General features: G+C 43.9%; 1 protein-coding gene across 1 annotated transcript; it reads left to right on the forward strand.

Annotated features, from left to right (window-relative positions):
* The first annotated feature begins 10,061 nt into the window (after positions 1-10,061).
* On the forward strand, positions 10,062-15,136 carry LOC144133942 (uncharacterized). Its single transcript, XM_077666990.1, has 8 exons — positions 10,062-10,231; positions 10,315-10,371; positions 10,443-10,529; positions 11,074-11,130; positions 12,557-12,610; positions 12,722-12,782; positions 13,277-13,326; positions 14,945-15,136. Exons 1-8 carry the CDS (start codon positions 10,205-10,207, stop codon positions 15,134-15,136), a joined length of 585 nt encoding a protein of 194 aa, XP_077523116.1. The 5' UTR covers positions 10,062-10,204.
* Positions 15,137-15,374: the final 238 nt, after the last annotated feature.

The raw sequence follows: 15,374 nt of genomic DNA on the forward strand, positions 1-15,374 counted from the left end.
GTGCGACAGCAGTGCGACAAGAACTCTCAGCTCGTGATCACATCGTTTGGAGATGAAGTGGGTAGGGGAAATGTACAAGTTCTTATTTATTCCTGGGATGTCTGAGTAAATTTGGAAAAAAAAGTTCTAATTTTGCACTTAATCGGCAGTGTGCTAGTGTTTTATAACCAAAGTTCCCTTTAACTAATGCAATACTGCTGCGGAAGTTATAATTACCAGAAACAAATCTTGCAGCACAGTTTTGGACGCGTTCAAGCTTTTCTATAAGATTAGAGCTTTGAGGGTCCCATACCGCGCAAACGTATTCGAGTACCGGACGAACATTTGTTATGTAAAGCTTACTTTCTGGGGGCTTTATACGTCTAACAGGTTCAGCATACGAGATGACTATAAAGTTGTGTATTCAATGTTTCTGTTCCATGTTAAATTTTCTCAGAAATAGACCCTGTGGTATTTGTAATGTTGGACCTTTTCAAGAAGTAGTCCGTCCAATTTATTCACGATCTCACAGGAAAGCGTTTACGGTTGAATGACACAAGTTGACATTGAGCATTGCTCAAAGACATGCCCCACTTAGTGCACCAAGCATGAATTTTGTTTACATCATTCTGCAAACTACTAAGATCACAATCATTTTCTACATTCCTGAATATGGCACAATCATCAGCATATAACCTCACTTTACATTCTAAAGATAAAAAAGGCACCAAAACATGGCAGAGGTTACGGTGACAGGTGTCGATTTAGTGCCGTTTAATAAAACATGCTGTGTTCGCCCAAACAAGTAATTTCTAATCCAATCTGCTATTGCAGGGTGTATACTGAGAAAAGATAATTTATTTAACAGCAATGCATGAGAAATGGGGTCAAAAGCTTTCTGGAAATCCAAAAATATTAAGTCTACCTGAAATCCAAGGTGAAAAGAGTAAAAGAGATCATGGGAGAACTCTACCAGCTGAGTCGTACATGACAAGTCAGGCCTGAATGCATGTTGAACATTCGAAAGGAAATTATTGTTTTGAAGGTATTTGATCACAGCACTGTATATAATGTGTTCTATTGTTTTGCAACATACGCATGTTAGAGAAATAGGCCTGTAGTTTTCTAGTACACTTTCTAGTAGTTTTCTAGTTCACTTTACCCGCAAGGGCACCTTGTGTAACGAGGTGTTGGTGCTTGGCGCCACCACGGACCCTTAGCCCCCATACCGAAGCTGTCATCCGTACCGTGGCGATAGGTTGAAAGGTGGAGGGAAGAAACCTTGAACGGTGGCGGTCGAGGAAGTGGTCAATCCTCGGCCGATGGGCTCCTCGTCTGTCTACCAGGGGGGGAGTCCCGGGACCTTCCTCTGTGTATAAGGGTGAATCAGAGGCGACAAAGTATTTGGAACCCTTAGCCAGTACATGCCGTATGGAAAAATTTTCAAAAAAATCTGATCGGCTCCCAAAAAGGAGTCGCACCGATGCGAAACAATTGATGCCACAAAAACCAGAAACGTTTCCGAAGTTTTTCATGGTTCACTCAAACACTGATGAACCGGTAGCCAACCTGTCTGCATTTGTCATCGCCAACACCCTGAAAAGCTGTGTAGGCAAAAACTACAAAGCAAAAAAGCAGCGAACCGGAGATCTCCTTGTAGAAATAAACACAAAAGAACAGAGCGCGAAACTGATGTCTGTACAGAATCTTGGAGAAATGAGCGTACAGGTAACCCCGCACCGCACCCTGAACCACTCAAAGGGCGTCATATCTGAATATGAACTCCTACAGAGTACGGATGCGGAAATGGAAGAAGAACTAGCTGAACAAGGAGTAATAGCAGCCCGACGAATAACCATCTGGAGAAATAATGCTGAAATCAAGACAAAACACATCGTCCTAACTTTCAATAGTACAACTCTCCCTGATTCCATCCACGCCGCATACCTCCATTGTAAAGTCCGCCCATACATACCAAATCCGAGACGATGTTTCAAGTGCCAGCGCTTTGGACACAGCATGTTGGCTTGCCGGGGCAAACCCACGTGTGTCACATGCGCAGAAGACGCACATACAGAAGAAAGATGCGAATGCACTCCAAAATGCATCAACTGCAATGGCGCACATGGCGCGTACTCCAGGTCGTGCCCAGTTTGGAAAACAGAAAAACAAATCATAACTTTGAAGACCACAGAAAACCTGTCCTACTTTGAAGCAAAAAAACGCGTCTCTTTCCAACAGAAAGGGACATACTCCGAAGCGGTGACGCGGGGACCGCCGCCGCCTTCGGTTTCTGTCGGCACACAGGTCGATCCGAAGGACCTGGGGTCGACAACCAAGTCCCCACCACAGAAGTCAATGACACAGTCCACAGGGCTGAAAATTTCGCGGGAAGACCACGCGATCCTCGCCGGAGGCCCTCAGGCCCTACTTTCAGCAGTGGCATCCTCGGCGATAGACACCCAGAACAGCTATGCTGAACTGGACCTGTCGCCCCACCCCTATAAGAAGGCAACTACTGGCCCAAAAGACTCTGCCGCTGGAGCAGGGCCTGGTTCAGCGGTGCCAGCAAAAAAGACGAATGCGAAGGCCACGGGCCATCGCAACCAAGAAGCATCCTCCACGTCCACCGTGGAGGAGATGGATGTCGGCGAAAGTCCGCGGACATCTAAAAAACACGCATCCGCGGAATCTCCGCAGAAATCCGGCGCCACGAAAGTGGCGATGGATACAACTCCTAGTTCGCCACCGCTACAGCGGCGGCGAGACTCCCTAGAGAAAAAAGGGAAACCACGAATCACTGCTCCTGAAAATAAGTGACTTTCCCCAATCCCCAACTTCTCACAATGGCATATCTAATACAATGGAACTGTAGAGGTCTACACAGAAACTACACAGACATAACCGATATGCTCAAAACAATTGCACCTACAGCTGTGTGCCTGCAAGAAACGAACCTTGGGCCACAGCACACAAACATCTTAAAAAAATATAATATTTTCCGGAAAGACCGAGAACAAGCTAGCCGACTCTCAGGAGGCGTCGCTATCATTACGCAAAGCGATGTCCCTGCAAGAGAGGTATCATTAAAGACGAACTTAGAAGCGGTCGCAGTAAACATCATTAGCCATAAAACAATAACAATATGTTCTGTGTACATGCCACCACACAACAAAATTACTATGCATGACCTAGAAGAACTTCTGGGACAGTTGCCTGAGCCATATGTCATAATTGGGGATTTTAACGCACACTCCTCATTCTGGGGAAGTGAGCATACTGATTCCAGGGGTCAGCTCATCGAGGATTTTATTCTTTCAAATAGCATATGTTTAATGAACACTGGAAAAGCAACGTACTGCTGCCCCAGCTCTGGAAAAATGACCTGCCTAGATTTAGCGTTTGCATCACCATCGGTTTTTAATGATTTTATTTGGGATGTTTTAGACGACCCTCGGGGAAGTGATCACTTACCTACAGTTTTAAAGCTAACATCAGCTACATCCATCATCCCTACGAAGCCACGGCGATGGAAAATTCACCTCGCCGATTGGGGACTTTTCAGAACGAAGGCCACACTAGAAAAAGAATATGCCGAAACCCTTACTATAGAAGAACTAAATGAAAAATTTGTCACATGCTTAATATCTGCAGCAATAGAAGCCATCCCACAAACGTCTGAAATTGCACGAAAAACACATAAAGTTTGGTGGTCAAACGAATGCTCATCGGCTAAAAAGCAGCAAAACAAGGCTTGGGGCAACCTTCGCAGATATCCCACTGCAGGAAACTTGCTCATCTTCAAAAGGGCTAGAGCCAAAGCACGATACATCAGACGCAACACAGAAAGGGCATCATGGCAACAGTACATATCCTCCATAAACAGCTCAATAACATCCAAGAAAATGTGGGAGCAGGTGCGGAAATTCACTGGAAATTTTACTCCATTCACATTTCCAATGCTAACAACACCCGGTACTCAAACAACATTAGAAGAACAGGCCAACATATTGGGTGAGCATTTTTCCACAGTTTCAAGCTCATCCAACTATACACAAACATTTCAAAAGCACAAAACAATAGTAGAAAAACAAAAACTTCCCTTTGGAACATGCATACACGAAGACTACAATCAGGTTATTACAATGCAGGAACTAAACACAGTACTAACATCCGGTAAAATGACAGCACCAGGCCCAGACAATATACATTATGCCATGCTTGCTCACCTCTCTGAGACTGCCATAGAGGCTCTCCTAAAATTTTTCAATAAAATATGGATGAGTGGAGAAATCCCCCAAGCATGGAAAGAAGCAATCATAGTACCCTTCCTAAAACCTGGCAAACCACCAACTACTCCCACCAGTTACAGGCCAATAGCACTCACTAGCTGTATAGCAAAATCATTCGAAAGCATTCTAAACATCAGACTAACCTTCATACTTCAGTCCCGGCAACTTTTAGATATACACCAGTGCGGTTTTAAAAAGACATGTTCCACAACCGATCACATCGTCCGCTTTGAGAACACAGTTCGGGAAGCGTTCATCCACAACCAGCACTGTATCGGGGTCTTCTTCGACATGGAAAAGGCTTACGATACCACGTGGAGGTTCGGTATCCTCCGTGACCTAGCGGACCTAGGTATCCGCGGCAGGATGCTGAGCTGTTTGAATGACTTCCTAACCAACCGCACGTTCCGAGTCCGCCTAGGTGCAACCTTCTCCAACACTTTTACACAAGAAACTGGCGTACCCCAGGGGTGCATCCTCAGCACGACCTTATTCATCATCAAAATGAACTCAATAGGAAAAGTAATCCCAAAATCCATAATGTACTCTGTTTACGTAGACGACCTCCAAATAGCATGCACGTCATCCAGCATACCCACCTGTGAGCGACAGATACAAATAACAATAAATAAACTGGCTACCTGTGCAGATAGAAACGGATTTAGATTTTCCCCTCAGAAAACAGTAGCGGTTCTGTTCTCTTTGAGACGAGGCCTACAGGCCAACCCCACAATATATCTAAACCAAACCCAATTACCTGTCAAACAAGAGCATAAATTTCTAGGGATAACTTTCGATAAAAAGCTCACTTTCTTGCCACATATAAACACCTTAAAGAAAAAAGCTTCCCAAGCCCTCAATGTGCTAAAACTACTGTCAAGAAAACGCTGGGGATCTGATAGGGCATGCCTATTACATATCTATCGTTCTCTTGTTCGCTCTAAGTTAGACTATGGGTGCATAGTATATGGCTCAGCAAGACCGTCCTACATAAAACGACTAGATCCTATCCACAATCTTGGTTTAAGGTTGTCTTCCGGTGCTTACAGAACTTCACCAATAGCAAGTCTGTATGTGGAAACGAATGAACCTTCCTTAGAAGATCGAAGAACTGCACTAACTTGTACATACATCCTCAAAATCCTTTCTCACCCCAAACATCTCTGTTACTCAATCGTCACGAAATGCCCATCCAGAATACTCTTCAACAACAAGCCTCACGCAATTAAGCCGTTGCTCTTGCGCTTCGAAGAAAAATGCCAAGCACTAAACATACTAAATGAAATTAAAAATATTGCCCCAAGATGCGAAGCGCTACCACCGTGGTACACTCTTCCCACAGTGTGTGACGTCACACTAACACGCCTCAGGAAAACTTGTACACCACACGACCAGATAATACAAGAATATCTAGCACTACAAGAAAAATACAGAAATTACACTCCATTTTATACTGACGGGTCAAAAACTCATGCTCATGTAGGAAGCGCAGTAATACAAGGAAAAAATGAAAATGCAGTACGACTTCCCTCATGTGCTACAGTTTTCACCGCGGAGTGTTATGCTATTAGTGTTGCGGTGCAGAAAATAACAAATGAAAACATCAAAAACAGCATCATCTATACAGATTCACTGAGTGTCCTTACAGCATTAAACTCTAAAAATGCCACGGAACCACTGATTGGAAGCATCATACATAATATAGTAAAGGTCACAACACAAAAACATGCTATAAAATTGTGCTGGGTTCCCAGTCACGTTGGCATTCAGGACAATGAGAGAGCCGACATGTGTGCTGCACAAACCAGAACCATGGAAATAAAACATGTGAATTTGCCTCCTAGGGATTACATGAAGTTAGTGCATAGCAGACTAAGAGACAAGTGGCAAGCTTCTTGGGAAAATGAAGGACACAACAAGCTGCATACTATAAAGCCCATTATAAAAGAATGGAAATCATGCCACCATAAAGAGCGTTTTATCGAAGTAATTTTATGTCGTTTACGCATAGGTCACACACACATCACCCATAATTTCTTATTAACAAAAAAAGACAAACCTGTGTGTGAAATGTGTGGTGAAGAGCTCACAGTAAATCACATTTTAATTTCATGTTCGCATCTCGAAGAACTTAGGCAAAAAGTTTTTACAGTATTTTACAATGAACACATTCCATTTCATCCCGCATTGCTTTTAGGCGAGCAAACACTCGTCGAATTTTCACTTGTTTGTAAGTTTCTAAAGAAAGCCAGTGTTTTAAATCTATTATAATGTAACCTCTGTACACTTGACATAGCATCATCTAACCTTGTGTTTGGCGCATGATAGCCATAGTTGCTTATGCGCCATAAAACCCCATACAACAACAACTAGTTCACTTTACTCATCACATGGTGCTCTCACAGCCATGTCAGTTGGGTATTGCCCTTGACTATACTGTTCGCACACATGCAGCAGCTCCATTTTTAAATGCATGAGCATTTGTAGTGGAGTAGCATCCATTTGCGGTTTGAGAGATAATAAAAAGTGATTTGAGGCATCCATAGGCCTGAGGGCCGTAATGGCGTTTCTCACAGAGTGTAAGTCTCGCTCTGTATCCTGAAGCGCTTGCCGCTTTTTCTGCCGTTTTATTCCCCTTGAGGGAACAGCACTTGTGCTTGAGGTTGGCGCTGGAGGCAGCCCAGCTTCACTGCCCCCTGTACAGCCTGGCCCTTGAAATATCACCTCAAGCTCGTCCAGAGGCACCTCTGGCTCCTTTTCGTTAGCCACAGGGCTGGCCATGTGCAGCTCTGCGCTGCCAACCGACAAATCGGTTGGCGCCAGGTTGCAGAAGCTCCTGGGTGGAATGTACGCAAACTGTTAAATCGTTTTCACATTTATACTACTCGTTGCTTACTGTCTTGTTTCAGCGGTGTCCCTGAGGAACTTCATCTGCTGCATGTATGGCCATGAAGATTTGATGCCAACTGCTGCCCCACTCCTCTTATTGTCGGCTTCATCTTTTATCTTTTTCCTGAAAGTGTCTTTCAGACTTTTCCACCGATTCATTACCTCTTCCTTTGTCACTGAAATGGGGAGCAGCATGCAGCGTGATGTTCATCAAGATAAGAAATAAAGAATTATGAGTGCACATTAAAGTGTCAAAATCATGCATGAACATGCAGATATTGCAGCCTGTGCGCACACCACTAAAATAAGTCCACACCTGTGCGAACTCGAAAGGGCCGACTCCCGTTTACAAACGCGCCATAGAGTTGCATATAATAACGGGCAGGCAGTGCATTAAATTACATTTCACGACTGACTAAAAGGCTACAAACGAATGCCAGCTTTTTTCTGATGGCTACGTTAAGCAAACAATACTGGTACAACTCGACTGCACAGAACATCAATGCACACTGGAAAAAAAAATTAAATTCTGAGGAGCCTACAGTAACATGTGCGTGGCCCAGTACAATACACACTTGTATGCTTATTCGTCTCAAATACACATAGAAAATGCGTCCTGGAGAAGCGCGACGAAGAGCGCTCGTGTGCGGTTCATTGCAATCGCACAAGTGCGGTCTGCGCGGCGACAAAAACCCGAGTTTCCGACAAGCTCCGCCGCCTAACTGGAGTGGCGAGAAAAATTTGTTACGACAATGCACACGCAGCGTCATGCACTTCAAGAAACTGCAGAATAAAAAAAATAACAATCAAAGAGTTCTTCACAACTCGTGTTTTTGCTTACCAGTGCCGTAGTTCTTTTGCACGGCGTCTCTAACTTCCCAAAGGACTTCATTGCAAGCCCGGTTCCAAAAGTTATCTTTCACATCCCACAGTAGTAGCCGGTTTGAAACCTCTGCAATTAGCAGTTCATTGAAGAGCTCGCGTTGCTTGTTCTCGGTTACACGTGCAGCACACAAACACTGGTCTACGAGCATGCTTTCTTGCACGAGGCCTCTACTGGTCACGTGACAACGCCGGGCATCATTGGTTGAGATGCGGTGCTGCCGCGTCGCCGCCGCGGAAATTTCCAACTTGCCCGAACCTTGCCGCTCCAGCCGCTGGAGCTTTCTGCGCCGCTTGAGAGAGAGGGTGTATTCGCCGCGGCGGCGGAATTCGTGAGAGGTTCGCTTGCATGTGAAACACGCTTAAGGGACCGTTGGTTAGATTCCCTTCAAATTGCACATCTTGCCCGTGTTCGTTTCTTCATTGTAGCTAGGGTATCATGAACTTCTGTTCCTTGCAAACTCCACTGTCTTAACAATATAGCTACAAGTTTTCTACTGATGGCTCGCTGTGGTGTTCTCATTTTTCATTAGGTCTTTTCGTGAGCCTCTAACTTTGTAATGAAAAGCAACATTCATATTTTGTTTTTTCTATCGTATTTTTCTCATGTAATTTGGCTACTCTAATCTTAGTTACTATTAATCTTGAAACTGAGCCTTGCCTTAGGGAATACATGTTGGTAACCGCACTGAGAGGCACATGCTCATGTGCTCAGACATTCATGTGCTCAGGAAGTTAAGGAAAAAATGGCAATCGGCTTGGAACAGCGAAGTGAATAATAAACTACACTTAGTAAAGCCAATTTTAGGTGAATTTAAGTCATATGTGCACCAAGAACGCTTTAAAGAAGTGATTTTATGCCGTCTCAGAATAGGCCACACGCACCTTACGCACAACTTCCTGCTAACAAAACAAGATAAACCTGTTTGCGAAGAATGCGGAGATGAACTTATGGTTAACCACATTTTATTCTCATGTATAAAACTAGAAAAACTAAGAAAAAAGTACTTCACTCAATTTTATCATGAATGCATTCCTTTCCACCCTACATTGCTTTTAGCTGATAATGCCATTGTTAACATACCTTCCATTTTTAGCTTTTTAAAAGCAGCAGGCATACTTGAAAAGCTGTAATTTTTTTTTAACCACTGGATCACTTTTATACATGATACACCTCAGCCACTTTCTCATTCTTGAGAAGTAGGCTGAGGCTGTTTATTTGATTGGTTGGGAGCCTCAGGATCCTTGCTAGCCAAGGAAAGCCGCTTAGGCTGCCTGACCATCTTTAAGGCTTTTACCATTAGCCATTTCCAAATTTCTTCCCTTTTATTACTAGGCAGTACAATCTTTTTAAGTCATCTGCACCATCGCCTCTTTTTTATACTCCAAAACATTCTGTAGAAAAGCAATTCTATACCTTGTACTTGGCGCATGATAGCCTTAGCTGCCTATGTGCCATAATACACAACACAACACAATTCATTTCACTCCCTTTGGACCTGTGGATTTAAAGCCATCCATGTCTTCTGTCAGCCATGCCTGCTTTGTCAAAGTAAAATCTCAGCATTTGTTATTTGATCTTGCACTGTACCATGCACATTTACATTTCTTTTTTCCTTGTATTCACTCAGTATAGCAGACCCACAACCATAAGTTGCACATTGCATTCCTTGCTCAGTTCATATTCCTCAACGACATTGGTTCTCTATACACCTTTTCACGGCCTACCCTTGAACCAGCGCGCCTGCGCTGGCGTCCCTGGTGTTGAGGGTATCCTACCATAGTTGCCACCTCTCTCCGAGCTGTGACATCACCGACTCGCCTAGCGGTTCCACGGCCCTGTGTGTGGTTTTCGAAGCGGCGTGCTTCTACTATGTCGTACTCTAATCGAAAATCATCTGGCCGGAACTGCGCTGTCTACGGCTGCACCAACAACCAGCGCAAAAGAAACATTCTAGGCATCATCGTGTGCCCACAGCACAGCGTTCCGCGAGAGGAGTGTCGATGCGATATGTTTACTTTGCATCGCTTCCCCACGTCGCCTGCACTGCGGCAGCAGTGGATCGCTGCCGTCAACAGGAAGAACTTTGACGCGACAGAAGCCTCGTGTGTGCTCGCGACACTTCGTCGGAGGAAAGAAGACGGAGGAAAACGCTGTCCCCATGCTGGATATGGGCTACGAGAAGAAAGTAAGCTTCCGTCGTCTTTCGCTCGCGACCCAGATGAGCGCACATGCTTCTGCTACGACGATTTACCAGCATCTTTTTTTCAGGTGGTTGTTGGACGCCGCCGCCTAGTCAGACAGACGTACACACCGCAACCGAAGAAGGTACGCTGTGATGTTTCACGTCCATATTTCACGTACATTTTGAAAGTGTGACAGCCCGTGCCTCTTTGTAGATGCGGAGATCGACTGGCGCCAAGACGGGGTTGTGCAGCGATGCTGGACAGATAACTGACGTCGGCGTGCAAGCGTGCCCAGATTTAGTAAGTTTATTATCTTCTGACTGTTACAGTGCAGGCGCAACGAAATAATCAAAAGAGAGAATGGCATGCTCGTTTAGGCTTTGGAGCTTGCGCGGTTGAGCGACATCGCGAATCGCCGAAACCAGACGCACGTTACTTTATTTTTTCATGTGCTCCGGAAATTACCTGCCGTTTTTTTTTTTTTTGCACTGTTTCATAGCCAGACAAGTACCATTGAAAGGCCTCTACCTCATGGGCAGAAGAGTTTATAAGTGCACATGCAGCATTAAATAAATGCCCTGAAAAATGTTCTCTTCCTCTCCTGTACGTGGGAGCATAATTTACATACTACACTGTGCTGGTATTATGTTTCGGCGTAGTTAACTTACCAGAGGGTGCTTCTTTCAGACAAGTTCTTTCCTCCAGCTGCAATGACACATAGTTATCCATCTAGGGTGAAATTGACATTTTTAATGATGCTTCTGCATTCATGGTGAATGTGGCTATGTAAATGTCACAGGTTACGAGGAAAGCACTAAATGGTAAAATTGTTATTTTTGTGCAGTCCATGTCTGATGATAAGGATACTGATACACCACTTGAGGAGTACGAGGCTTGCTTGGTAAGTGAAAACCTTGCATACCACTTAATGTCCACAACTTTCACATTCTGGAGCACATTTGTGTGCATGTCATGGCATCATTGATTGCTCGCAGCTACACCCTCCTAAGTCATTAAATCATGCCCTTGTGAGACGTTTGGAATCATTGTTAGGTCTAAAGTAATGCAAATGAAAGCTCTTCTAAACATTTTTTCTTTTGTAGAAAGTTGCGCAGGCATATCAAGTAGGAACTATCTGTACTGTCGAGGACAAAAGTTTGCGGGATGAGAGTTTTTGGAAAAACGTTTATTGTAGCTTCACCTCGCTGCCTAGTCGCCCGATATTGCTACCGGAGGAAGGGGCATTTAGGGCTTTAACACCTTCATTCAATATTCATTCATTCAATATTCATTCATTCATTCATTCATTCCAAGAACTCAAGTCCCACAAAAATTTGTCTGCGATAGTACAGCTTGCGTCAGTATATTCACTAAGGCAGGACGCGGTCACCCTAATGTTTCCTTCCGCAGTCAGCATCTAATGCTTAAGGTGCCAAAAGGCAGCGTCATTAAATGCTTTATATGATACAAGCTGAGAGAGAAGTTCATACTCATGCGGGCATATCTGAACTGCTAATAAATTCAGACTTTGTTCAGAATAGAAACTTTGAAATACAACACCATTGTGTAGTTTGGAGCAAGGGCTAGTTTCACTTCATAACTGCATGGTGGCCGACTTTGTGCATCATCGCAACACATACCGATATGTCACTGCCTCATAGGCAGAGGTGTTTCTGGGTAAGTGCACACATAGCATTAGGTGAATACCCTTTTTTATTTTTGCTGCCTTGTATGTATGCATGTAACTTGCACACCTTAGTGTATTGGTATTTTGTTCGGCCCTGTTCATCCACCCAACAGTACACGTTCCAGCTTTCAATGCATCTAGAGTAAAATGTGGGTTGCCTGACTGACAGTGCATTGACATCTAGGTTAGGTGTAAAGGCCAGTTTCACCACAGAACTGCATAAATGGTTGAGCTGGTGCTAGATAGTAACATTATGAGCATAATTCTGACCAAAAGGCCACTGGTCATCAATATGCAATGCTCATACCGATAAAATAATAATAAAAATCTGAAGTGCTGTAACTCTTTTCTGCTGGCGCTAAATCAGACATTGGGTCCCAACACTATGATGCATTAAACTGCTAATACCCATCTCTAACCTATCTTAGTGCATATTAGATAAAAAGTAGTCAGTGTGAAGCGAAACACTGTAAAATATGTCTTGCATTTGGTCAAGGGTTGAATTCTGTGCCAGAAAATGGATTTGGCTTGCATAATAGAAACTAGCGGCGACAAATATGCATGCTGCAACACATTTTTCATTTTATAAATGAATTAAAACCACACATTGGTAACTGCACTTTAATATGAATTGATACAGGCACCCGATGACATGGTCGAGGAGCCAAAATCAGATGAAGTGGCAACTGCCGTGGTAAGTGCTTTCCCAGGTGCCTATGTTAGCACTAAGTTCCACATTAGTTCTAACCAGCGAATGTGCTTAGTACTATGATCAACAGTTGACATGCATTTTTCTTCGATGCAGGTAGTGCCCGACATGGCCGAGGAGGCAATTCTAGACCAAGTACTAATACCTACTATGGCAAGTGCACTCCTATCATCTGCAATCTGTTGTTTTAGTTGGCTGCGCTCAGAATGCACGTGCCGTGACATATTCAGCACTTGTGCTTCAATTTATGATATGGAGGTAACAAGGACTTTAGTGCGTAAGCCCTAATCCAATGGGTACAAATCCCGAGCAAAATTGTTCGTTGTCTGTCTTCCGTGAGCTCTCCGTCCCGCGACATTGTTCACTCTGTAATCTCCTACAAAGAAAAAAATGTGTGCTTTCGCACTGACTTGAATGTAGGAAACATTCTCTGTGTGCTTTTGTATATGTTTAGTAGACAACACTTGTAAGGTCGCGCTAAAATGTAAAGATTTGCGGCTAGGTAAATAAGTTCTCTTCCCATACCGGTCTTCAAATGTTTGGGGAAAAAGCTCCAAGGTCATCTTGCATATCAGAAAGCATACTGGGTGCTACTGCACATAACACTGCTGCTCACACTGAATGCACAACATTTTTCCATAATGCAGGCAGCTGCTGAAACGGCCGAGGAGATGACGGAGGATGAATTGACACCTGCCGTGGTAAGTGCCCGCCTGCCTCCAGCTGTGTGCTCCTCTCTGATTGTTAATGTCATGGCTAAGGGCAGACAGTTACACCCAGAACGCGCCCTCCCCAAAATCCAATAACAGTGCGTCTCGTAAGATGCTGATGATTGGTGCCTCAGCCTGTGTAGAACTAGTCTGTGCCTTGAAGATGATAGCAGCACGCATAATGACAAGCGCGCACTCTAGGACAAGTATCACACTGCCAGCAATACTCGATGCACATTGTTTTTTATTATTCAGGCAGCACCAGAAATGGCTGATGACGGTATCCCAGATGAAGCAGCACCTGCCATGGCAAGTGGCAACATGCATATGTGCCCTCCATGGTACAAAGCTTTCATCAAAGCTGATGGAAAATGGTTGCATTCATTATGCACAAGCTCTGACATGCACAAATATGTATCATTGACAAAATACAGGTTGCCAGCGCCAGTACGTTTTCCCAGTGCTAAAGAGCTGAGCATGTAGAAGCGTATTCGCACTAACAACACACCGCAGTTAAGTCTCATGTAAGGCACTAGCAACTCACCATGACAGGTGCATTGTGCTCACAAAGAAATTGAGAGAGATTAAGAGCTTCATTTCATAATTAAAATTCATATGCAAGAGAAGAAAATAATTCAAAATGTAAACTTATGAAAGGGTGGTTGCCAAGTAATATTTGGGCCAAGCAGTTTTATTGGTTTAAGAAAAAAAATCAGGATGATCTCGGTTCATGGAGATTACCTTTTAGTGCGCTAAATGTGGCGTGATGTGGAGGCAATGATTTTTGAACTCGTATGACTAAAGGTATTGCTGGAGATCATATCGTAAGCTTTTTAGTGAGCGCATTTTCCACAATCCTCCATCATGTTCTGATGATGTGAAGTGCCAGTCCCCAATGTGCGCCACAGTTCTTTACACCTCAGCAGAAACAATTTTGCTACCAATTTTATGAAGAGAACCTTTGGCACGCGTAGAGAAACTTAAGGAGTGGTCTATTGTCGAATTGTCATGGTTGCCACGGGTTGGGTCCACTATGAAAGCAAACATAAGTTCATGCTGATGGAAGTCCAAGCGGCCACAAATAGCTGCTGCACAGCTGAAGAATTCAAGGCGCTAGTTTGAAATGGAGGAGCCATTTTATTACTGGAATGCATTTAAAATGTGCACTCCTATGGTTCAGCCTCTAAGGTGTTACTTAGGGCTCAGAAAAAACTCAAAAGTTGATTCAAAAATATGTGTAGCTCACAAGCTGTAGTCGGGGAATGCAGCTCTGCTTAGGTTTACTATCCACACCAACATGCAGACCTAGCAACTTACTGCCCCTTTTTCTTTGCAATAAGAAGAGATTTGTTTATGGCCAACGAGTTTCTTATTACCAGTCAGGGAGGAGGTAAAAGGGTTCCGGCAGATGTGGCATGCTGATGACTTTTGTGCTTGAACTTATGCCTGCTGGCCTAGTGGGATGCAGATGTTTCGAAAGTACTTCAGGACTATTTCTGGCAAACGTGCATGTGTAGTTTTGGATAATCACGAGACTGCAACCAATGTATTGGTGCATTGTTTTGTTATTTCATGCACTAGTAACTCTTGCAACTTTCTTTCTATGCAGGAGCAATCTCCTGAAGTGAGAACTGCTTCAACTCAGTGGGAGGACCAGAACAATGAACATAGTTACTGCCAACGTGGTCTAGGCACATTGTCAAATAAACAGCAGCTATCTGCTGCAACGTTAGAAGAAGACGACTGTGTCTTTTATACAGGCTGGGTAAAACACACTTCCAATATCTGGTCACAGCAGTGAAAGTAGAGTCGAGGAAGCTCTTCACTGTGCTCCCATATGAAGATCAGCTGCTGCTCACTCTAATGCGACTGCGCCTTGGCCTTTTCTATGGGCACTTGGCTAGAATATTTTAAATATCAGTAGGGAGTGTCTGCAACATTTTCAGGCATGTACTGTCGGTGCTGTGCACCATTATGGAAAAAGTCGTAACTTGGCTACCGCGATCAATAATCCGAAACAGTATGCCCAAGTCATTCAT

This window comes from Amblyomma americanum, chromosome 5, assembly GCF_052857255.1.
Source record: "Amblyomma americanum isolate KBUSLIRL-KWMA chromosome 5, ASM5285725v1, whole genome shotgun sequence".
Lineage (NCBI taxonomy): Eukaryota > Metazoa > Arthropoda > Arachnida > Ixodida > Ixodidae > Amblyomma > Amblyomma americanum.